We start from the raw sequence: 22,500 nt of genomic DNA on the forward strand, positions 1-22,500 counted from the left end.
CATTGGGTTGTGGGTAAGGATATGTCCCAGCGTACACCACGTTGTAACATCCACGGATGTTTGCAACATGGAGAGTAAAGAGAAATTTAAGCGTTGTTTATCAGTGTTATTAGTGCTTGACGAGCTTGAAGAAACCGAGGATAGAGCAAGTAAACGAGGTTAAACGAGAATGGATCCGAAGACGACAAGAGAGTGGTTATTTTACCAATATTCTTCGAGAACTAGCAGACGAAGACACGCCACGGATATATCGAGTTCCTCTTCGATCGAAGCCGTGATACTCTTTCTCTCTAGTCTTTGAGGTAGTAGTCGGCACAAAAAACATCCCATAAGAATCTATTCCCTTCCAATAGGTCGATCAAGCGGTCAGTTTCCTCGTCGCTCCAACGTCTTGCTTTTTGTTTTGGTGTTTTCTTGCTAGAAGTTTGATCGATGTTCTGCGCTGCTTCCTCGCTCGCTGACATTTTCAAACTACACCGACGCAAGCAAACGGTGTCTATGGTAACGACTGAATTTGCAGTCACAATGCGCGTGCGCGCATGCAACATGTTGTTGAGACTGGCCAAACGAACAAAATTTCACGCATCCAACATGAGAACAAAAGAAATGTTGCACGATGTCGGATTAAATGTTTCATACTGCATCAAACATGTTCCAACATCATCCAACATGTTGAGTGGTCATCAAACACGGTGGCCAAACGATAAAATGTTGGATCATCCAACATTTATCGTTTGGCCGGGCCTTAAACACTTCATAAATAGTTTTTCTTTTAAAAAGTAAAACAGAAAACATTAAAACAAAACAAAAAAGACAACAAACCCGCGAAGTTCAGACTCATCCAACCCCGAATTTTTACTAGTTAGCAGTATCACAATTGCAGACTATTACCTTTTAAAGCTGCTATTGTGAGGCCGGTAAATGAACTGTCCATTCTGATTCTATCCGGTAGTTTTGTTTTCTTTTAATTAGTCCAATATGGGGCATGTGTATTATGCATTGCTGTTTCGGACAAAAATAAAAGGTTGCTTCTGTGGCGAAATCCTGTTCGTAAGGAACTATAAAGAGCTTTAACGGTGACGGTCAATTCGTCTTCATTTTGAACAGTTCTACAAGCCCTGCATCTTGGTGCTGGCCCTCTTTTCTTTTTTGTCTTTTTTTTTCTCTCTGCAAGGATCATTTGAAATAATTTCCTGTATAATTTCATTTCTAGTTTTGTTGGTGCCCTCTTTATACATCAGGTTTTGCGGGATAACAGAGTAGGAATTTCCAACAACAGACAAGGCCTCGTTATTAGCTAAAAAAAAGCTGCTGCAACAGATTACTTTTCTCTGGCAGTCGACTTATGTTAAGTAATGTCCATATTAAATATTTCTATAATTCTTTCCAGAATTACTCATGAAATCTGCACAGTCACAGTAATGACTTGTTATGATAAGAATTTTTTCTTAGATTCATTCAGTATGTGATGTAGGATTTTTGGATGGCTGAGGAGGAGTCCGTCGATTTTCTTTTATGTTTTCCTTCTCTCGTTTTGTCTTTTGTAGTCTATCGATAAAGGTTTTACTACGAATTGTTTAATTAGTCGGTATCTACCTTCTAGTGGTCTGACACCCTCTGTTGTTTCACTCGTACTAGCATTGTGGGGATTCTAGGGATCTGGGATTCGCGGCGCATCTTGATCTTGAGTGGCTGATGTATGGTCTTCGTCACAAAGAACCTCTGTGATCAGGTCCTTTCCAAGCAGTTTAGCCCGGTGGATCTGATCTCTTATGGCTTTGTTTTGTTTTGTTTTTCTTGAAGAGATGGGCCCGTTTCCCCTTCCCTGTGCCACTTATTATTGGGGTCTTATGCATTATGCATAAAGACCCCTAAGTCAGAGACAGATCTTGTCAGTTTGTCACTTTGAGGACGAGAACACACGTGACAGTCTGGCTTGTAGACTGGGTACTAGTAATTGCGAGGTCATTGTTTTCAAGTGTGGGCCATTGCTTCTAGCGTTTCGTTGTTTGCAAATAAAATTGCGGTCGTTTTCCCTGTTTTGGGAAAAATTTGAAGAGTTTTCCGTCGCAAATTAGTTGTAAGGTAAGTTATTTGTGTTTCAAAATTGATCTGTCGTGCTGTTTCAGATTGGTTTTCTTTCTTTCATTTCGAAAATTAACTATCCTAGCCTGCCTTGTTTGTTCTTTGTTATAATTTCATCCAGGTGACGTCGCTGAGTGGAATCGATACGGGAGTTGTTTACTCTCGCAAGCCAACATATTTAGACTCGGCTTGTGTTTAGTGCGGATTGCACTAAAGCTAGGACACTTTCGCAAGCCCACATTCATTGGCTCGAAATCCGTTGCGCACCACATACCTCACGGGAAGTATCTCACAAGCTATCACAAACCAGTATTTATCGGCTTGAAATGTCGGTGTGGGTTACATCCCAAACTGAAAGAGTTATTGTACTCTAAAAAATAGTGGCATTGAATAAGAGTTTTGCACTCCCAAAGAATAGTATTTCGTACTCTTACTGTTGTCTGCTACTAGCCGCCAGCATGGGAACAACAATCGAACAATACCGGTCAAGGATCGGCTGTCACAACAATTTTGTGAAAGTCAAGGATGCATTTTCAGGTGTGCGAGGGCGATTTTGGAATACGATGCTTATGATGTTTTACTTAAATGTGTTTTACTTGCCAACATTAAAACAAGTTGTTGGACATTACAAGTCGTGTAATGAGGTGATGTTTTCGTTTGCACAAATGATGTGCTACAATGTTTATATCCCTTGCTTATAAGGCAAGCAAATGATGTGGAGGAAAATCCAGGTCCTACAATATTTGATATCATTGATCCAACAACCACTTTGTCCGCTGACTCTAGTCAAGGAAGTGCAACAATCTTTGATGTGAATGCTGGTAAAGTAATGTGTAGCAATGTCACTTCCTGGTATTATACCATCAAATACAAGATATTAGTTTGTGGACTAATTCTACTTTGAACAATATTTTGGTTATTGGAAATAATCTATACAGTTCTATAAGATGTTCTGTGCGAACAAATGACTATTTGCTGTTAACTGATGTTCCAGGCATGGTTTCAATATTTGATAAAGTGTATTTATTGCAATATAGTGTATTAATGCCATTAGTTAACAAACAACAATTGTAATTCCGTTGAGAGTTTGAAAATACTCCTAGAAGTGAATTTCTAAGAGACATATATGGACCAATGTTTGATGTCATGAACAAACTTCCAGTAAATGACTCACTATACACCCTTTTAATAAGTCTAATATATTCCGTTTTCCCCTAATGACGTCGAACTCTTGCTTTCAAATTTTATTTAGAAATCTACAAAGGCCTAAAACTTTTCTGATTTCTTTTCTTTTTTGAAGCCTTTGTACATTTCTGAATAAATTTTAAAAGCATGAGTTTGACGTCATTAGCGGAAAACGGCATGTATTAGACTTATTAAAAGGGTGTATATTGTAATGAATACACTTTATCAAATATTGAAACCATGTCTGGAACATCAGTTATCAGCAAATAGTCATTTGTTTGCACAGAACATGTTATAGGACTGTATAGATTATTTCCAATAACCAAAATATTGTTCAAAGTAGAATTAGCCCACAAACTAATATCGTGTATTTGGTGGTATATCATAGCAGTATGTGACATTGCTACACATTGCTTCCAGCATTCACACCAAAGGTGTTTTAATCAAATGGCTTTTCCCAGCACCACCACCTCCAGTTATAAACAAATAAACTGTTTCAACATTTTGTGACTTCAGACTGTTGACGTTTTCATTTTATTTCTAGTCCATGAAAGCACCCTGTTGTAAGCTTTAGGTTGCGTTTTTTATTATGTAATGATCTACGTGTAACTGATCGACATAATTGGTCATCAGATATTTCTCTTGGCTGTTTATACATTGTTACTGGTGATGGACTGATTTCCAGTAGTGTGGGGATTTGCACCAAGCTCTGAGAGTACTTGTTCATTCAACGCCTCATCTAGTGATGATTCATCTTAGAATTCTAGTTGAATTTCAGCATTCTTTTGATCATTTATAAGATCATATGAATGTATGACAGTGCCATGCTTGTTTCTTAGCCAATCTAGTGCTTCTGTTACTGGTAAATAGCTGATAGAGATGATGTAGCGTGCAGCAAGAGTTGTCTAAACTGTGCGAATGGCATTAAGAGAAATTTTAGTGCCAAGTCATCGATGTAAAATTCTGAACAGGTCTGAAATTTGAAGCATACTTAAGGAACTCATTTCACTGCTGCATTGTTATGGCAAATTTTGAACCAATCACGCATGGTAAAAGTGAGACCGTAGTACCAAATTCTGTAAGAGCTGAATGGAGTTAAGCTAAGCATAAGACCCCAAGTACGCATTGCGGACCTATTTTATTTTATTGTTATTGTTGCTCACAAAACGTTGAAGTAGTGTACTTTTGTAAAACTAGAAGCTTTATGAGCGTAAATTGGGTTGCCTGTGGCACGTTAAGCCCGAGGGAGGGGGTTCGGCTAACCACAGGAGTTTGATCGTGAGGTCTGTCCTAAGGGTAGAGATTCTGATCGTACGTGATATTTTACAGGGTAGCGATTTGATCGTAGGAAGGACATTTGAACTTTTTTGATGAAAATGTCAAAATCTCCACCCCACAGTTCAAACTCTTTTCGGAAGAACCTTGACTGTGAATATTGAAGCACAAAAGAGACAACAAGCTTTTTTTCAAATATTTCTTCACTGTCACATTTCCAAAAAAAAAACTGTGCAGAGTTTATTACAAAACAAGCTGCCAACACACCCCGTGTCAAAAACACAACTAGATAAATTTCCCAGCAGTGCTCAGTATCAAACCCTTTACTGAAAAACCCTTTCCTTGAATAATGAAGCAAAAAAATGGGCAGCAAGCTTTCTTTTACATAATTTTTGACAAACAAGAATTAGTGAAATCTCCAATTGTTGCCGGACGACTGTACAGAATTGAGTACAAATAAATATAAATAGCCAGACAACATAAGCTCCATAAGGGCATATATATTTTTTTATGATCCACTAAAACGCCATTCGGGTAAAAATGACGTTCAATGCCATTGCAAGTTAAGTTTAAAATTCTACCCTGTCCACCCCCGCTAGAACCCCCGCTAGTACTCCCTCAAACTTACCAAATATACGCGAAGAAGGCTTTACACGCAAAGACACTACTTAGCAGGGGAGGGACAGGAAAGACTTTTCATGAAACGGAAAAAAATTAATAAAATTGAAAAAAACAGAGAAATATTACTCATTTTCCGACTGGGAACTAATTGTTTCTATCTTCTGGACCCGCGACAACTTATAACGGACCCTCAACAATTTAAACCGGACGCGCGACACGCGCCAATTAGACTCTCTCCTCATAACGTTGCGGCCAGGAAACCAGAGAACAGATACTATGTTTGCTTACCTCTTGCGTCTGCCACAGATTTCTTGAAAGAGACTTGAAACACGCTAGTTCAACGGCAAACGCTCTTGGTCAATGGAACCCGTGGCTGTGTCACGAGTCACGAATGGATGACTAATTTAAGAGTTCAAAATACTGTACTATCAGAAAATCACAGCATGCGCTATACCTTGACTATGTTAATTTTGAAGATATGATTGATAAATTTAATCCGTAGCAGTTTCCTTTAGACAAGCCGCCACTAAAAATATATTTCCTTGACAATGAATACGTTGATAACCAGGACAAAGGCAGACAATTTTTTTTTATCAGTGAGGATCAGCAATTCAATATATTTTCCTAGCAAGTTCACAGCCAGTTACGTGAAAATATGCTGAACGTCCCAGCCAGTTCGATTACTTCTTCCAGAGCAACTTTTTTGACAAGCGGCCCTGCTTGGTACTACTGTAACAACTATATGTGCAACAAAAACGCCTGTAGGTGGCTAATAGTATTGAAAATTTGCACTCTAAATGTGGAAAAAAATTGAAACTAAAGTAATCTTTTTTTTTTCAATATTTCTTAGATCTCCAACGCGCGCTAAACACTTAAGCTATCAAGAGTAGCCCGATGACGTTAAAAAGTTATTAGTGTGTGATCATTTCAAACTGCTAAAACTGTCTTAAACATGGCTTAAAAGTGGGTAATTATGTAAAAATCCGGCCGTCCAAATTTGAAAGTAATCGGAACCGTTCTTTGATGTTTTCTATCTGCCAACATCAGAATCTACTAACGGGCTACTGAGCGAGCCCTAATTTGCATACATCTTCTAGTCTTAGCAATACCCGTTGATTGCACATGCGCGTATTAACGGGTAAAAACGAATCATTGATCGTATTGAAAATTACAATAGAAATCTCTTTCGCGTGTGATGTTTTCTGTTATCCCAATCGACTCCCGATTTTGAGAACTGTTGTGCAACTTTGCTGCTTATTATAGTTAAAAGTGGTTTTACTATATGGCAGGCTGGAGCACTCTGATTGACGCTTTTTTGGCCGGGATTTTACAGTACTGACCATTACTATGGAAACCGTCCGTTTCCGTATTTTTTCTCTCTCCTGGGAAATTTAAGTTGAGCGAAACACAAAAAGCTTTCAAAAAGTGGATTTTTGTTTTGTTTTTTTTTTTTCATCACAACAGTACGATTATACCAAGCGGAATTTAGTTTTTTCCGTTAAAAGATTACCGTTCAAAGTTCGCTGAGTTGAAATTGAAGATTACAAACATTCACCGATCGCTCAAAGAAACGATCGATGCCATATAATAAAAAACTTACGATCAAGCTACGTCACGCGTGACCAGTAATTTTGAAAGTTGAACTAAGTAATGCAATCTGCGTGCCAGTTTTGAGCTTTGCTCTCGAGATTCTGAATTTCCCGTAGATATTTCCTTGATATATCGCAAATAGTTAGCTACGAGCTTTCGTTTATAAAATAAACGGTGTTTCAAAAGTGAAAACTATTTCAAGCGTTAGGATGAGTTATTTTTCAGTCATTCAGACGTCATTGTGCATTTCTCGTACTAACTAGGGAAGTCAGGAAGGCTTAGTGGTTGTCAATCGTGCCTTCCACGCCTGCGACCCGGGTTCAACTCTCGGCCCCGAGATCGTATCTGAGCTGAGTTTCAGTCGATCTCAACCTGACTCCGAGGGTTTTTCTCCAGGGAGTCCGGTTTTCCTTCCTCAACAAAAATCGACTCCCAGCCTGGCTGTGGTGCTGTGCACCGAGGTCGAGCCGCGCCTTTTGCGATTCAGTCTCCGACTGCGAGTAAGGGCATTTAGCAGGTCAGGGGTCAACTTTCAGAAAAATCTTCAAGATTCCATTCAAATCTCGGAAACTCCAAAAGAGAAATTCGGTTGTTCTTTTCAGGCTAGCGGATACCGGTCACGCGTGACATAGCTCCTTAATTGCTTAGGACCGTACTGGGAAATATCGGTCCTCTATCGTTTTTGTGGGGAGCCTCTGCGCTCGATCAATACTTTCACGGAAGTTCGGACCAATATTCCCCATTATTATATGGCTCCGTCTCACGAGGACTGGGAACTACAAAATTCACGAATTTGATTGGATAAAATCGATATTGACCGCGGTCTAGATTTTCCCATCAAGACCGGCATCTACACGGGTAATGTTGTGCGGTGAAAAGATGCCAACTGAAATGCAACGATCTGGAGTATTTTCTTCTACCACTATTTCTTTATGGCAATGCCCAACAGCAGGAGGTCAAAAGAGAGGCTGACGTACAAAGTTTGACCGAAGTAAGTTCTGCTCATCGCCACTCATCGCCATTCGCAAGCAAAATGTCAGTTAGTACAAACCAGTTTCATTAAACGAATTAAATTGTTCTTGTTTGGCCATATAATAGACATCTTATTAACCGAGCTAGGTCGGTCTGTATGGGAGAATCTTGACCTCGGTCGCTGGTACAGACCTCACTGCGTTCGGTCTGTACTGGCGACCTCGGTCAAGATTCTCCCATACAGACCTCCCGCTTGGTTAATAAGAACTAAGTACGGCCCTCGCGCTCGGTTAGTATGAGTTAGGGTGAGTCAGGTTAGTATGAGTCAGGGTGGCTTAGTGGTTATCTATCGGGTCTCCCACCACTGCGAGCCGGGGTTCAATTCTGGCCTCGGCCATCATGTGGGCTGAGTTTCAGTCGATCTCAACCTGACTCGAGGGTTTTTCTCCGGGTACTCCGGTTTTCCTCCCTCATCAAAAATCGACTCACAGCTAATTGACATCTAGCTGTGGTGCTGTGCTCCGACATCAAACATGGACTGTATAGCGGCAGCCAGAGGCGCCTTTGTATGCTTTCAGCCCGATGTCGTGAGCCGCGCCCTTCGCAATTCAGTCCTCGACTGCAAGTAAGGGTGATTAGCACTAGCACTATACACTAGACCACTTTCGATATATTCATCATCTCGAGGCTCTGGGGAATAGATATAAGGATTTGTATGAGTTTATTCCCCAGAATCTCGAGATGATAACCTTTTGTTTCGGACTGAATTTTGATATATCGAAAGTGGGCTATTTAACCTGTTATACTCGCAGACTTGAGACTAGTAGCAGGAACTAAGAGGAGCGAAGGACGAGTGGAAATATATCACAATGGCGTCTGGGGAACAGTTTGTGATAACGGCTGAGATATAAAAGATGCTCAAGTTGTTTGTCGCGCACTCGGATTTCTCTCTGCCATCGCTGCTCCACGAAGAGCTCATTTTGGGCAAGGTAGCGGTTACATATGGCTGGACGATGTAGACTGTGCGGGAATCGAGCGCTCTTTAACAGATTGTGGGAGCCGTGGATGGGGTAGACACGACTGTGATTTAATCGGCCGGGGCCTCGCTTATACAGACACAGGAAGCACAGGAGTCCTATTTGACCGTTTTTCCATTTAATTTCACCGTACGAATAGATCTTGTTGATTTCAAGCACCCCGTGTGATCAACCACATATAAACGATCGTGTTACGGTGCGGTGACCGCTGCGGTTGAAATCCTATCCGTGCAGCAAAAGCCGCATACAGTAATGCCTGTGGGCTTGTAACTAGTGGTCACTTAATAGTAAAGAAATAGACAGGGGATGAAAGCGATTTCGGTCATTTTTTTTTTCTTTTTACCATCGTGAATGCAGTACATATTTTTAAAATTCCCCCGGCATTGTAATAAGTTGTAAAAAGTATCAAATATCTTTAGAATACCATTTTAGAAACTTGGAAAGCATCTGTTTACTGGTTTTGACTGGTATCAACAACAGTTTTAAAGGTGAAAAACTAGTCTACGATCGCACCTAACCATATGGTTTCTTAATGGCAGAAGGCTGTAGCTGGTAACAAACTTGAGAAAATTTGTTTGTGTAAAAAAATTCTTTTTTTTTTTTCCGTGAATCATGAAATGGTCATTTAATTGCCTGTAAGATGTAAAACGGTCATTTTATTTTCCTTAAGATGGTGGTTTCCAAATGACGCCGGCGTCGCCAAGTAAAAGCGAAAAAAGTCTGGAATTCCGATGAGCCGATAGCTGATGAAGACTGCTTAAAAGTACGGTGACCCATATCTGCAAACACAACAAACACTTTTCCAAACACAACACAATATTATCAAAGCACAACAAACTATTATCGAAACACAACATCGTATTATCTGAACACAGCAAACTGTTATCGAAACATAACATAGTATTATCGAAGCACAACACAATATTATGGAAACACAACACAGTATTATCGAAACACAACACAATATTATCGAAACACAACACAATGTAATCAAAACACAACACAGTATCATCCAAACACAACACAATATCATGGAAACACAACACTGTATGATCGAAACACAACACAATGTCATCGAAACACACCACAGTATCATGCAAACACAACACAATGTCACATCAAAACACAACGCAAATCTCCCAAAACACAACACAATATTTGCGAAACACAACTCAAAATGTTCCCTATGACTTTATGCAGGATGTTACTAGACAAAGCATAAACCCATCATTACTCGACCCAGTGGCGGGTTATGCGCCTGGATCATTCCCCGCCATTTTGCTTGTTACTACCAAAACAGGTAGACCGCGAATTCATAGACAAGTGTGGCCGTTGACTTCGGCGCCAAACGTCAACGATTTTGGTCACGTGGCTTTGTTTGTCCCACCAAGAAGGTGAACCCATGTGGTCACATTCCAGTGCGTGATTGAACAATGGCATATTCTGTAAATAGCAAAGGGCGAACTCTAATTCGTGGGAAATCCATAGATGAAAGCTTAAGAGGAAATATTTTAGACTCCATTATAGCGGAAGGCGGAGACCCGGCATCAGGATTCCTTCCTGGAAGACATTCCGATGTTGCCGATCGGTTTAGAGTTTCAAATCAGTTTGTTTCAAAGTTGTGGCAAAATTTCTGCACCACTGGTGAAAATTTACCGTCTAAGAAGAAATCAGGTAATCCTTCACAACTTAAGCCTGAGGACGTACAGTTGATGGAATTTCTTAAAAAGGAGAAGCCTTCCCTCCCGAATGAATCGATTAAAGAAGTGCTTGAAAACTATAGCACATTAGACGGAGGAACGTCTTTATCAGCGATTGGAAATGCTATCAGGAATAAGTTGCCTGAGGGACCTTTTACTAGGAAGCGGTTAACAAAGGCATCTGTGGAAAAATTTACCCCTGCGAACACTCTTTACTGTCAGCAGTTTCTAAATACTCTGAGTGCTTTGCCACCAGAAAAACTCAAGTTCTTTGACGAGGCTGGTGTTCACACTGGGACAGGAAATCCCGTTTATGGAAATTCTCTCAGAGGAGAGGCAGCGGTTGAAGTAATTTCTGGCAATAAGAAAGGCGCAAATGTAACACTTAACCTATTGTGTGGACTGGAAGGAGTACTTTACGCAAATACTGTGGAGGGAGCTTCAGATTCTACAAATTTTCTTCATTTCTTTGCCGAAGCTGGCCAAGTCACAACACCACTCGGAAATCCCGCCATTGAATTTGGCGATTATATCATACTTGACAACTGCCCCACACATGGATACGAGACTGGGAACATTTTGCAAAGATGGTTATTGCAGATGGGAGCACAAATCATTTATACTCCATCCCTTTCACCAGAATTTAACGTTGCAGAATACGTTTTCAATAATTTAAAAATGAAAACTGTGTTGAAGAGGGAAGAATTTGGACGCCTCTAGCGGGAAAACGTGCACGTAGCGATCTACGAGGCGTTAGAACTCGTAACTGCTGAATACATGTGTGGTTTTTATAAGCTTATATTGTAGCTGTTTTAATTAGTTCATTTCTCAAATACAAAAAGTGTTTTACTGTCCCAACTGCACGTGTTGGCGACCGGAATATTGTTTGCATTTTCGAAATATTTTCCGACTTTTCCCAACAGAGAGCACCGGCTGTAGGTTCTGAAAGCATGTCGCTGGCTATTGTAAGCAACGTTTGCGCTGTTCATTCGAGCAATGTAAGGTAATCAAGGATACTATTAAATGTACATGATGTAGGCAATATTGTATTTTATGTGTTCATTCTGCTCAGTTGATTTGTTTGCCGACGTGACGGCCGCGTGTTTGTTTACTTTACCTGTTGTACAAATATCACATGAAATTTTAATACTAGTATTTCTGTGAAAACACGTTTCACTTCTTTAGCTACAGTATCCAAATTTCAACACATTTATGTGAAAATCTCAAGAGTTACAAAGTACGTTCCTTTTGAAAACACGAGATTCTAGTCGGTAATTTACACAGACATTTCGTGTCCCCATATTCGTAATTGACCGGAAACTATTTTGGGTTTTTCAGTTCGGACAGATTAAGCAGAGCATTTGCAGCATCGTTAACCTGAATTCGCTCAATCTCGTTATCATTTTCACCAATAGAAAGTGTTTGGGCAATATTCTCACTGGCATTAGTTTGCGCCTCATTGCGGAAAGTGGTACTTTCCTTGAGTGCAGCCGCCAGTTGTTCCTCTTCTTCTTCGACTGTCAACGGTTCGAATTGACTGCTAAAAGTAACGTTACTAAGAGATGAGGCAATAGGTTTATGCTGAAGAGGTTCAGGGCTTTCCGAGGGCCATTCGATACCCTTTAATTCCCACAAGGTTCGGACGGGGTTTCCTTGGTATTGGGCTTTCTGTTTCAATTGACCTAGACTCATGATCTTCTTATTATATTCAGTCAGTGCCTCAAGTAAGCTTACATCAGCTGAGGGGATTTTCCCTTTAAAGTGAGCTTCAAGTTTCTTTAAATCCATGTTTACCTGTCGCCAGTTTTCAAACCCTTGAGAACTAAGATAGCGCGATTTGCACTCGTTAATCAATCGAGATCGCATAACACTCGAGAACGAGTTTGTTGTTTGATTCTTCAGTGCAATTTTCGTTGACACACCCCTTTGCAGTTTCTCCAGACTTTTCTTTGCAGTGTTCAGTTCGTTTACCGCGCCAGAAAAAATATCTTTTTCATCTTTGTGTTTGTTTAGGTCTCCACAAATTTCTGCTGATTGGCACGGATGAGCTTTGTATGGGCAGTTGAGCCTGTTGTGTCTTTCGCGCCGGTGGCAGTTAGTACAGGCGGGTTTCGAGTAATCTATTCCCGCTTGTTTTCCGTATTTCGCTGACAACTCCTGTACTTCCTTTTCTTTCTCCATCACTTTTTTCTTCTCTTCAGTTACTTCTTTAGTTTTGTCTGATATGAGAAGATCTAAAGGAGACATAAACTTGGAAGGCGGCCCAGTGTTCAGTGCTTCTTGTTCAGGCGGACCGGACGTAACTAAACGCTGTTGTTTTCGCGGTGGAGATGACAACGGATTGATTCTTTGCGTCTCGGCTTCAGGAATCGGAGAATGGGTAGAACAATGACTGGATTCAAATACAGATGAGCCTGATTTTGCTGTTTGACTAGTATTTGTCGACTGTTTTGAAACGTTCTCACCAAATTTGAGTTTTCTCCTTGATTCTCCTCCTGTTTCGCTATAGCTACCCTCTCTTATTTCCTGTCGCTTCGCGGAAATCAACTCCGGCGTCGATTTAGGCTGCCAATTGATGTTTATTTTTAAGCGGCGAAATGCCGTCCCTGGTACATTTGAAGCGCAACGCCAAGCATCGAGGAAGGAATCGTTGGCGCGTAGAGTTATCAACGTGTTCTCATCATCTGTATACTGCACCCGCAGTGCTGCGTCAGGTATGAATTCTAAACTTTGAATTTTAGCTCTAATGACTAGCATGAGATCCTCAAAAGTTTCAATAGCCTGTTCCGTGAAGATAACCTCACACCAGTCATCTTGCGGAATGTTATAGAAAACCTTCAGTTGTAGCATTGTGGGCTTCCATTAAATGGTTGACTCCGAAGTGCCAACAGCAAACTGAACCGGCGAAAGGAGAAAGGAATGTGTCCACGTGCGTTCACCTTTTGGATTTGACAAACAAAGCCACGTGACGAAAATCGTTGACGTTTGGCGCGAAAGTCAACTGTCACGCTTGTCTTTGAATTCGCGGTCTACCTGTTTCGGTAGTATCTTCGCATGTGGCGATCTGTCGCGAGAGTGGATGTGTCTTTTAAGTGGTTGAACTGCTCAGAAGAGGTCGAGGAAACTTACCAATATTGCTCTAGATGTGGAGCAGCCGTGGACAAAGAGGAGGTTCTCATTCGTTATTATTTTCAGCGTGGGTTTGATTACTCGGTGATATTACTCTTTTTAGAAAAGTACCATGCAACAGAAATGTCTATGCGTACTTTGCACAATAGACTGCGCGAGTACGGATTAAGAAGAAGGAATGCAAACAGTGACGATGCCGAAATTTACCAGGCCATTCAACAAGAACTGGACGGGCCAGGTTGTATGAGGGGTTATCGAGCTATGTGGCACACCCTTCGTTTGGATTACGGAATACAGGCACCAAGAAGAAAGGTCGAAGGGATTTTACAACAAGTTGACCCTGAAGGAACAGCCTTGAGGAAGGCTCATGCACTAAGGAGAAGGTCGTACACTAACCCAGGCCCGAATTTTGCGTGGCACGTTGACGGCTACGATAAGTTAAAGCCATACGGCTTTCCTATTCATGGTGCGGTGGACGGTTTCAGTCGAAGAGTCATGTGGTTGAAAATTTGCCCCTCGAATAATGACCCCTTCCATGTAGCTTCATTGTTTTACGATTGTGTTAAATCAAACAGAGGTTGCCCAAGAGTTCTTCGAACAGATTGTGGGACTGAAAATGTGACCATGGCGGCCATGCAGTGTTATTTTCGAGGAAATGGTAACGACGACCAAGCTGGATTGAATGCACATAGGTACGGATCGTCCCCAGCAAACCAGCGCATAGAGGCATGGTGGTCATTTTATCGGCATGACAGATCAACGTGGTGGATTAATTTTTTTAAAGACTTAGTTGAAACAAACATTGTCGATACTGCTAGTGAATTAAGTATGTCCTGTTTGTGGTTCTGTTTTAAAGATATCTTGCAGGTTGACCTAGATCATGTAAGGGATCAATGGAACACCCATTACATTCGAAAATCACGTCATGATACAGTCCCTGGTAGGCCTGATGAGCTTTTCTACCTTCCAGAGAACAGTGGGTTTGAAGATTTCAGATGTCCCATTACAGAACAACAACTTGATGATATGGCTGTGTACTGTACAACAGACGAAGAAGAAAACATTTTTCTGGAGTATTTTAACTATGCACTGGAGAGTTTAAATTTGCACCGCCCGACAAACTGGAGGGAGGCATTAACACTTTTCCAACGTTTAATGCAAGTATCACAATAATTTTAGTACAGTGCAATGGTACTATGTTAAGCAGAAAATGGAAATGACTTCCACCAATTTTTCAGAGGAAATGTAATGCATCCTATTCAGTACTTTAAGTGCAAATAAGTTTACAAAGTTGGTTGTACACAAAAGTACAACAGATGCTCTACTCTTTCACATTTAGAAATGAGATACAATATGGTAAAGTGAAACTTTATTCATATCCAATTACTTCTTAACAGGAACAAGAATGATATTGCATCCTTACTTTTCAAGAGAATGTGTTTTAAAACGTCATTTCCTATCCCCTAGTATTTATAACATAATGCAAAGGTAACATTCTTATTCATTTGCATTTACCCTTTCACTTAAACATGAACAAGAACAGTATGAGGACCTCATTTCATTTCAAAAGACTGGGGAAGAGGTTTAGAACATTATGCATATCCATATCCCCTGGTATTTGCAAATGCAAAGGTGACATCTTTTTTAAAGTCATCATATGTGCCATGCACCACTGGTAATAACAACTGGCATGAACATGCATTTGCTTTTGGGAACTTGGATTTTTCACCACATTGCTCAGGTGCATGAAGGAAGCCAATGTGCAGTTCTATACCACCTGGGGGAACTTCCCTAACTCCACTGACAAAAAAAAGAATATCTCTGAAAGTCAATTCTACTGTTTTTTCTTCAACATCTTGTAAAAAATCATTCCACCGTGACAACACTAGCCCTTCAAGTTGGCGATTATTTGAACCAGTTTCACTATAATGGACAGAAAAAAGACAGCCAAATAATTCTGCAGTTAGTGTTACTTCAGAGTAACAGAAAACTTCTTTAAATTTCTCGTAATTTTCTTTCATAGCTTGAAGGACACCTAGTTCGGCTAGCCCTTCTTTAAATCGCTCAAATGCTGCATGGACCCTCTCAATTACAAACCAATGAGCAGTCTTGTCAAGAAGATTTAAAATGTCTTCCTGCTTTGTCACGATCTGGAGGGTTCCTGCTAGCTCTAAGACTGTTTCTAGATTATGATCTGAGATAAGCTTTTGAGCCTCTTGAACAGATGTGGTATTCTTGATGGCCTGCAGAGAATTTCTGAGGTCAAAATCATAAACATCCTCAAGACAGACATTTGCTTGTGTAACTCCTTTTGTCAATGCATCATACAAGGGAAGAGCAAAGCATCTTGGTCCAGGACCACCATGAACTATGGACATTGCAATGAACTCACCAGCATAAAAAAAGTAATCATTTCCCAAATAGTTAGCATTGCATGACAAAAATTTGCTTTTTTCTGGACCACAAAATAACTGTGAGTTAACAATCCAATCCAGAACCAGGGTAAAAAATTCTCTTTTTGGTCCCCCTAAGTCAATTGCACCCTCAGAAGTTCCAGAATCATCAGTAAACTTAACTGAAACCTTGTTATCCGGAGAAAAAGATTTTCTTCTAAGCCCCCTTAAAGCACCTTCCCAAAGATGACTACGACTTATATTAAATTTTGATATCTTATCTTCATTAATCTTAAGAGCTAGTTGTTCTAGTATCTCTTGTAATGACCAGCTTGTCTTTGTTTGAAACACTTGAGGATCATCTACTGCCACAGGGACATTTTCTCCTTCAGAATCACTACTGTATAGCAAAGTGCCAGGGATTAAGGAGGCATAGAGCAGATCTGCATCACTGGTGGAACTGGGACCATCATCACAGGTTACAGAATGTGCATATGTGTGAGGAACACTAACAGATGAGGCACTACCTGTACTGTAAAAAAACAAAAGGTTATGTGAATTCTTGTACCATCTTGTGGTGTATGTTTTACTGCTAATTCAGTTTCAAACATTGCATCAACTATGTTAATACCATGGCTAAACCTGAAGTCAAATGACAGTTTCCATCACTCCCAAATTTTGCCTAAGATTTAACTTTGGTGAGAGCCAGGTTAATGTTTCCTTGTTCAGTGTAATGTTTACCTTTGTTGAGTGGTAGGATGATCTGCATCACTACTGAAACTAACATCACCATGAGATGTTGCAGTGTATGTTCGTGTTTTTGGAAATGCACTACAAAAGAATTCAAAGACAGTGAGTATTATTACAACTTGAATTGTGGTGGATGTTTTACGTCCAGTTCACTTTTAAACGAAAGATGATTGTTTATTCTAAAACTACAGGTCAACAGTAGAATAAGGCAAGTCAGATTCTTGTTTAGCCTAATGCTTACCTTTGCTGAAAGGAAAGTTGATGGTCAGGTGTAGTTCTGCACTCTTCTGATCTGATTTTTTTCCTGATAAACAGCAAATTCGAAATTTCCTTTAAAATAATTATTGTTAAATTTTATTTGAGGCATATTTGTATAGGAAAACCTTCATTGTAAGGCCTCACATATACAATTTGGGATGTTCCTTCAGTATTGTTCAACTACAGTAAACCAAACTCTTAACTTTTTCTAAGTGAAAGTTGAGTCAGACTTACCTAATATAGCATCCCACTAATAAATATTCATAATGAAGATAAGAGTATGGTAAACTGGAATAATGCGAGCTTAAGCTTCTGAAAAAACATATTGAAGAAGGATATAGCTTTTGACGTTCCATAATGAGTGAAGTGTCCAAATAAAAGCTAATTTCATTTTCCCTCTCGTATAATTTCCTCTCCCTCCTCTTCTTGTTCTTAGGGCCCAAAAAACTCAGGGGCATAAATAGCTGAGAGTGACTAACAATCTTACCTAACACCCTGAGTATCAGGCTCGGTCTCAGTTTCACTGTCCAACATAAACTCGTCTTCCGGTTCCTCTGGGCACAGGTACAAAGTAATTCTGTTGTAAGGTTTACCTAAATCTTCCTTGTACTTTCGCAGAGTGAATTCGTCTTCTTGCTGGCCTGGAAGATTCATGGCCAGTTGTCCATCTGGGTAAACCAGTTTCCAGCTGGTCCTCGAGTCAAATGCCTGGTCATAAGCTTGGCGTTTCACCAAGGCCTCTGTAAAGACTTCTGCGTATCCACAATCCTTTCTTACTTTCAAGGGCAATGTCTTGCCGCGGATCGGCGCTGTCACATCTGGGCCAACAAACCGCATCACCCCTATATTAATTAACGCGAAGGGATCTTCTTCTGTCTTCTTCTGTTCTCTTCTCTTGGAGCCATTTGATCGAAAATGAGTCGACCTCTCTTCGCTTTTCTTAGCAGCATACTTTTGGAAGCTCAGGCATTTTCTTGCATCTTTATCTGTTTCACTTGTGCCAGTGTCGTTTGCTACCTTTTGTCCACAAAAAGGGCAAAATTTTGAAGAAGATTTCAAACCAGCTCCACAGCTCGCACAAAACATTCTTTCCAAGCGAAATGGCGAACAAAAATTTCGGGAAAATTGCAAAGCATGTCAGCGGTTGCAGTGGCGGATCTTAGGGAGGGGCTGGAGGGGTTGGGGGTAGGGTGGGGCGTTATCTTCAGGTCAGTAACCCGCCACTGGGTCGAGTAATGATGGGTTTATGCTTTGTCTAGTAACATCCTGCATAAAGTCATCGGGAACATTTGGAGTTGTGTTTCGCAAATATTGTGTTGTGTTTTGGGAGATTTGCGTTGTGTTTTGATGTGACATTGTGTTGTGTTTGCATGATACTGTGTTGTGTTTCGATGACATTGTGTTGTGTTTCGATCATACAGTGTTGTGTTTCCATGATATTGTGTTGTGTTTGGATGATACTGTGTTGTGTTTTGATTACATTGTGTTGTGTTTCGATAATATTGTGTTGTGTTTCGATAATACTGTGTTGTGTTTCCATAATATTGTGTTGTGCTTCGATAATACTATGTTGTGTTTCGATAACAGTTTGCTGTGTTCAGATAATACTGTGTTGTGTTTCGATAATAGTTTGTTGTGCTTTGATAATATTGTTTTGTGTTTGGAAAAGTGTTTGTTGTGTTTGCAGATATGGGCCACCGTATAAAAGGCATATGAAAAGCAACTAAAAGAAAATGAAACCCTCGAGCGAATGTTGGAGGAAATTCCCAGCAACACGCGTATCGGGAATATCCTAGAAAAACTTTAACTGTGCGCAAATCGCTTCCCCAGTGGATGTCACACAACAGAATTGGACCCAATCTCCTCCAAACTCGGCGGTGAACCAAACTAGCGCCTATTTTCAGAATTTCGAAACTTTACAGAAAAGTGAGGAACTACCATATAACTATAATAGTTTTCACCAGAGCATCAGGAACAAAATAACTTTTTGACGGCTAACCAAAAAATTTGGGGTGAGGTGCACGTTAAAGGAGCACGAATTCAAAGAGCAGTATTTCTTTGCAAAAACGAAACTTCAGCGTCGTAATATACTTGCCACACCAAGTATGGAATTGGGTGAAATATAATATATAGATTTAGCCAATCCTAAGAGCAAAGCTCCCGTTTCTAACCCCAGAAAGCAACATGGTGTATATGGAAATAATTATGCTACTGCATAAAGAAAAAAAAATAGTCATGATCATTAGCGTATACAGTTTACAGTGATCAAACACCTCTGAGCTGACAGCAGTAAACAAACAAGCCTTGCAAACAATAACCAACTGTTTTAATCAACTTCTATGCACAGTAATCTCTTTCACAGCATTTTGCGTTTGACTGACAATCTTTACCCCCTCCTTCTACAGTTTAGAACAACATCAAAAATCTTCCTAATTAGAAAGTGAATCTACAGAGTAGTAAATTCGCTTAAATTAATACTCGACTGCAATTTCACAATCAAACAAAGCAGCGCACGACTGGACATCCATTTCACACAAAGAAACTATAAATATGATTGTTGAAATATGCCAGAATCTCTGTCAACACGGAATTGCAAACGTTTTCAGGTCCTCTTCGTTTTTCAGCGAGTTTTACAAAATATGCTAACTAGCCTTTGTAATGTGTTTTGTCTCTCGCTCCATTTCTCTCAGCTTTACGGTGCACTTCATTGAAATTGTCTCTTCTCCTTCCTCAGCTTCTCTCGAGGCTTTCTTCGCTTAAATTTCTCAAATTTCGTCGCCTCTTCTCTCATGCTCTTTCGCTTTTAGTCAACTTTCCTTCTCTTTATTCTGTTGCTCGCCACTAATAAGGACGTTAAGGACGGTGCCTACTAATTAAAGATATTTTTGCCCTGGTGTGTCATTATGCAGGAAATGTAGATCTTAACAAGTGTTATTAAAATCCAAGAAGAAAATTTTGGGTAACCACGCATTTTTCAAAGATAATTCATGAATAATATTTGTAAAAAGCTTTAAAATGCAAGCAATGTATGGCGTTCTTTCTCAAATTAATGTTTAATTATCTCTCAAAAATGCACGGTTACCCCCGAATTTCTTTTTGGATACCAAGAGTTCTTACTAAGATCTATTTTCTCCGGATAGTTTTAAACCACGCAAAAATATCCCTGTATTAGTAAGCATCAGCGATAGGAAATCCTAGTATCTGGAGATGCGCAGAACGTATGCGTAATTCGAAACTCAAAATTTTGCCAGTCAAGTGTCAAGCAAACACGCTTTCGAAATCTGAAGGAAAAAGGGATGTCAATTTTTTGATCATAGTAGCACTTTAATTCGGAACTTTTCAAGTTGCATTCATTTTAAGCTTGATCAACTTAAAACTATATTAGATTTACTTTCCAAGCGTTTGGTTAATTTCGCCGAGAAACCAGTCGTTACAGTTTATAATAATTTATTTTTTCTACTTTTCATTCGCAGCTTTTAGTGTTGCTCATGCTGATTCTGTTATTGATGTTTGCCCATGTTCTGCTTAATAATAATAACAATAATAATAACAACAATAATAATAAGAACAATAATAATAATAATAATAATAATAATAATAATAATAATGTCTTTATTCATTCGCTAAAATACATAACAAATGTTGCAATAAATGAGATATGATATGTACTATACATTAACAATACCTGAGAATTATATAACTAAATTGTATTTAAAATTTAATCTATTAAAAAAGCTCTTCTTAATAGCTCTGTATTCAATTTTGTCTGGCAGAAGGTGGCGCACGTAATTGATGAGAAGTAACTGCTTTTTTTTCGTTTGCTATTTTATTGCGTTTAGCTACTTATTGTCACAATTGCCACTACTTATTATTATTATTATTATTATTTTATACATTTTTTTTCTGGACCTCGCACTAGAGCTTGTTCTCGTGTGTTCCAGGCCTCCTGGCGAAGTTTGTAAATAAATAGATCAATCAATCAATCAGATAAGTAAATTATGCTTTTGCGTTGCCGTTGTTGTTGTTGTTTTAACATTTATTGTCTAAACTAACGTTTTAAAAGCTCGGACAGCACTCTCCTTAAATCGCTCTGTATTCAATTTTGTTCTGGCAGAAGGTGGCGCACATAATTGATGAGAAGTAACTGCTTATTTTTCGTTTGCTATTTTATTGCCTTAAGCTACTTATTGTCACAATTGCCACTACTACTACTATTATTACTATTATTATTATTATTATTATTATTATTATTATTATTATTATTATTATTACTATTATTATTATTATTATTATTATTATTATTTATTATTATTAATATTATTATTATTATTATTATTGCTTTGATGATCCATACGATGATTTTAAAATTCATCTTTAATCAAGACATTTTTCGGATGAAACATCATCCATCGTCAGTGTACAATGGAGGTTTTGAAAATTGTCGCTCCCGGAGTTCAGAAGACTGTTTTAAAATCCTCGACTCTGCTTCCACACGTTTCCAATTGAAAATTAAAGAAGCCATGCATATCCTTTGGGAGCAGCCATCTTTAAATCCCCAAGTCAAACATCTTAATTTATCCCTTTCATACTAATTAGTTTATTTTCTTAGCCTAAATAGTCTGTTTTTTTTTTCTGTTTTGTTTCGTGGTTGTTCTGTTCTCGCCTTAATCCTTAATTATTCATGTTATATCTCACTTTGTTACACTATTTACTGCTCAACTTTAGTTTTTTTCTCATTGTACACTGACGATGGTCATTGTACACTGACGATGGATGATGTCTTGATTAAAGATGAATTTTAAAAACATCGTATGGATCATCAAAGCGATATCTTACTTCGTGCTGCTACGAAGTTTCGGTATTATAATTATTATCATTATCATTATCAATATCATTATCATTATCATTATCACTATCATTATTATTGTTATTATAATTATTATTATTTTATTTTTTTTCTGGACCTCGCACTAGAGCTTGTTCTGGTGTGTTGCAGGCGTCCTGGTGAAGTTTGCAAATAAATATAATCAAATAAATAAAATAAGCTTTGCGTTGCCGTTGTTGTTGTTGTTGTTGTTTTAACATTTATTGTCTAAACTAACGTTTTAAAAGCTCGGAAAGCATTTAATATCATTTTTTTTTAGCAGTTGAACAACGAGATCACGTCGTTCACACGGAAGCTTTGGGAGCATAGGTTGCGAACTAAGCAGATCATTTTTAGAATATTTTGGTAATTTCCCAATATATTCTCATTTTAATCAGTGGCTCCTGTAGTTTACGTGTCCCCACAAAACCAGACTGTCGTTGAACGACAAACAACCAACATTAGCTGCATGGCGAGTGGTATACCACATCCAAAACTATCGTGGAAATTTGAAAATGGAGAGCTTCCTACGGGTGCTGTCATTACAAATACTTCGAACCCGTCACTTCTTCTGTTACCAAAGACTGCAAAGAGTATGGAGGGATGGTACCAGTGTATAGCCAAAAACAAGGCTGGTGAAG

The 22,500-nt window shown here is 39.2% G+C and overlaps 3 protein-coding genes across 3 annotated transcripts; 2 read left to right on the plus strand and 1 right to left on the minus strand.

Annotated features, from left to right (window-relative positions):
• Window positions 1–10,198: 10,198 nt before the first annotated feature.
• Window positions 10,199–11,185, plus strand: LOC138054381 (uncharacterized). Its single transcript, XM_068900827.1, has one exon. The coding sequence runs from the start codon at window positions 10,199–10,201 to the stop codon at window positions 11,183–11,185; it is 987 nt and encodes a 328-aa protein (XP_068756928.1).
• Window positions 11,186–13,519: 2,334 nt separating this feature from the next.
• On the plus strand, window positions 13,520–15,017 carry LOC138054387 (uncharacterized). Its single transcript, XM_068900832.1, has one exon. It carries the CDS (start codon window positions 13,520–13,522, stop codon window positions 14,765–14,767), a length of 1,248 nt encoding a protein of 415 aa, XP_068756933.1. The 3' UTR covers window positions 14,768–15,017.
• Window positions 15,018–15,142: 125 nt separating this feature from the next.
• LOC138054392 (G2/M phase-specific E3 ubiquitin-protein ligase-like) lies at window positions 15,143–18,081 on the minus strand. The gene is made up of 4 exons (XM_068900838.1): window positions 17,483–18,081; window positions 16,979–17,041; window positions 16,729–16,818; window positions 15,143–16,519 (listed from the first exon to the last, which is right to left on the minus strand). The coding sequence occupies exons 1-4, from the start codon at window positions 18,079–18,081 to the stop codon at window positions 15,187–15,189; spliced, it is 2,085 nt and encodes a 694-aa protein (XP_068756939.1). The 3' UTR covers window positions 15,143–15,186.
• Between the last annotated feature and the right edge of the window lie 4,419 nt (window positions 18,082–22,500).

This window comes from Montipora capricornis, chromosome 1, assembly GCF_036669925.1.
Source record: "Montipora capricornis isolate CH-2021 chromosome 1, ASM3666992v2, whole genome shotgun sequence".
NCBI lineage: Eukaryota > Metazoa > Cnidaria > Anthozoa > Scleractinia > Acroporidae > Montipora > Montipora capricornis.

Excerpts from the sequence above, each read along its gene's own strand:
- LOC138054381 (XM_068900827.1), top strand. The coding sequence starts at position 10,199 with ATGGCATATTCTGTAAATAGCAAAGGGCGAACTCTAATTCGTGGGAAA.
- LOC138054387 (XM_068900832.1), top strand. The coding sequence starts at position 13,520 with ATGTGGCGATCTGTCGCGAGAGTGGATGTGTCTTTTAAGTGGTTGAAC.
- LOC138054392 (XM_068900838.1), bottom strand. The coding sequence starts at position 18,081 with ATGTTTTGTGCGAGCTGTGGAGCTGGTTTGAAATCTTCTTCAAAATTT. Across the intron at positions 17,042-17,482 it reads CCTGATACTCAGGGTGTTAG|GAAAAAAATCAGATCAGAAG; the intron begins GTAAGATTGTTA and ends GCTGTTTATCAG. Across the intron at positions 16,520-16,728 it reads CATCCTACCACTCAACAAAG|TACAGGTAGTGCCTCATCTG; the intron begins GTAAACATTACA and ends GTTTTTTTACAG.